We start from the raw sequence: 1,327 nt of genomic DNA, 5'->3' as shown, positions 1-1,327 counted from the left end.
TCTTTCCCTCCTGTTTCGCACAAAGCCATCGTCTTCGTCATCGAGCTCTCGCGATACGGTCGCGATTAGAGCAGCGTGGGAAGGGTGCCGTCGTGCAAAGACCACCGAAAGTCTATATTTTTCCTCCTCCCGTATTTGAGAAAGGTAACCCTCGTCTTTCTCTTCCTTCCTCCCACCCGTCTTCGCGCGCTTAAGCATCTATGAATCTCGTAAATTTGTTGGATTTACTAAATCCTGGATTTAAGGCAATACGGAGAAAATACTGGATTTAAAAACCTGTAGGATATACAGATATCATTATTTGCTGTTTGGCAGGATTTAGGTTAATTCCTGCTTAAATCCCGCTCAAATCCTGCTAACAAACAGCCTCTTCGGGCTTAGTGTTTTTGGTACTCCGCAACCACCGCTCCAGGTATTTTTTCTCAGTTCCATAATGTCGTCGGAATCGGCATCTGGCTCAAATACAAGCCAGTCGGCCTCATCACAGTATTCTTTCCTCGGAAGCTCCTACTTCCCACTTCCATTCCATCTCCAGAACGCAGATCCTACAGCTAATCAGCCCTCATACTTACCTCCCTCGACGGTTGCACCTCCGGTTAGGATTCCACCTGTGCCTCCAGCGTTTCCTCCATCCTTTGCCGGATCTTCGAATGGGTTGTATTCTTTGCCTCAATACCACCAGGTCAGCTATTTTTCATCCAGCATTTCATTTAGAAGCAAGAAGTTAATTTTGCTTTAGATTCAAAAATTCTGCATTGGGAGATTTAAGAATGAAGCTGGTTGATTTTTTTTTGTTATGTCGGTTAGAATTCTCATGTATGGCTCTAGATTAGATTAAGAGGCTTCTTGTTTGTAAGTTTTATACTATATTTTGTAAGAATTTTGGTTAAATCTTGCCAATTGGTGTTTGTCTTTTCGTAGCTAAATCTTTCAGTAAGAATTTCTCATTTTAAATCCAGTGCATGCTCAGATTTAAGGGTTTAAAGTGCATTTGCTGATGCGACATCACATAGTTGACCATGATTTAGTTGGATTTAAAATTAGTCGTAGCAAACAAATTTTAGAATTTAATACCCCTTAGATTTGTTAAATATAAATTTGTAGTATTTACTAGTTCCTACTTGTAGCTAAACAAACTCTAGTTCTATTTTAATCTTTTGTAAGTTTTGTGATTATTATATTAATATCGTTCATCTTATGATTTTATTTGGCATGAGAAATGAAGGTAATGTCAAGACCCCACCTTATTATCATTGTCATTAGCTTTATCTTAACCATTTGGATTTGGTATTAAGAATCATCATTTTACTTCATTCCTGAAGTGGCG

General features: G+C 38.9%; 1 protein-coding gene across 5 annotated transcripts in view; it reads left to right on the top strand.

The window, feature by feature from the left end:
• Window positions 1-6: 6 nt before the first annotated feature.
• The window catches only part of LOC110021953 (RNA-binding protein 42), a 55,542-nt gene continuing 54,221 nt past the window's right edge, over window positions 7-1,327 (top strand). For 2 of the 5 annotated variants that reach the window (XM_020720686.1, XM_020720685.1), the window contains exon 1: window positions 151-682. In XM_020720686.1, the coding sequence (XP_020576345.1) occupies window positions 434-682 (249 nt within the window). In that variant the 5' untranslated portion in view covers window positions 151-433. The other 3 variants (XM_020720688.1, XM_020720687.1, XM_020720684.1) reach the window with 3 other exon arrangements.

The sequence above is a fragment of the Phalaenopsis equestris genome, unplaced genomic scaffold (genome assembly GCF_001263595.1).
Source record: "Phalaenopsis equestris unplaced genomic scaffold, ASM126359v1 Scaffold000153, whole genome shotgun sequence".
NCBI lineage: Eukaryota > Viridiplantae > Streptophyta > Magnoliopsida > Asparagales > Orchidaceae > Phalaenopsis > Phalaenopsis equestris.
The sequence above is the reverse complement of the archived record's forward strand: the minus strand, read 5'-3'. Positions and strand labels throughout refer to the sequence as shown.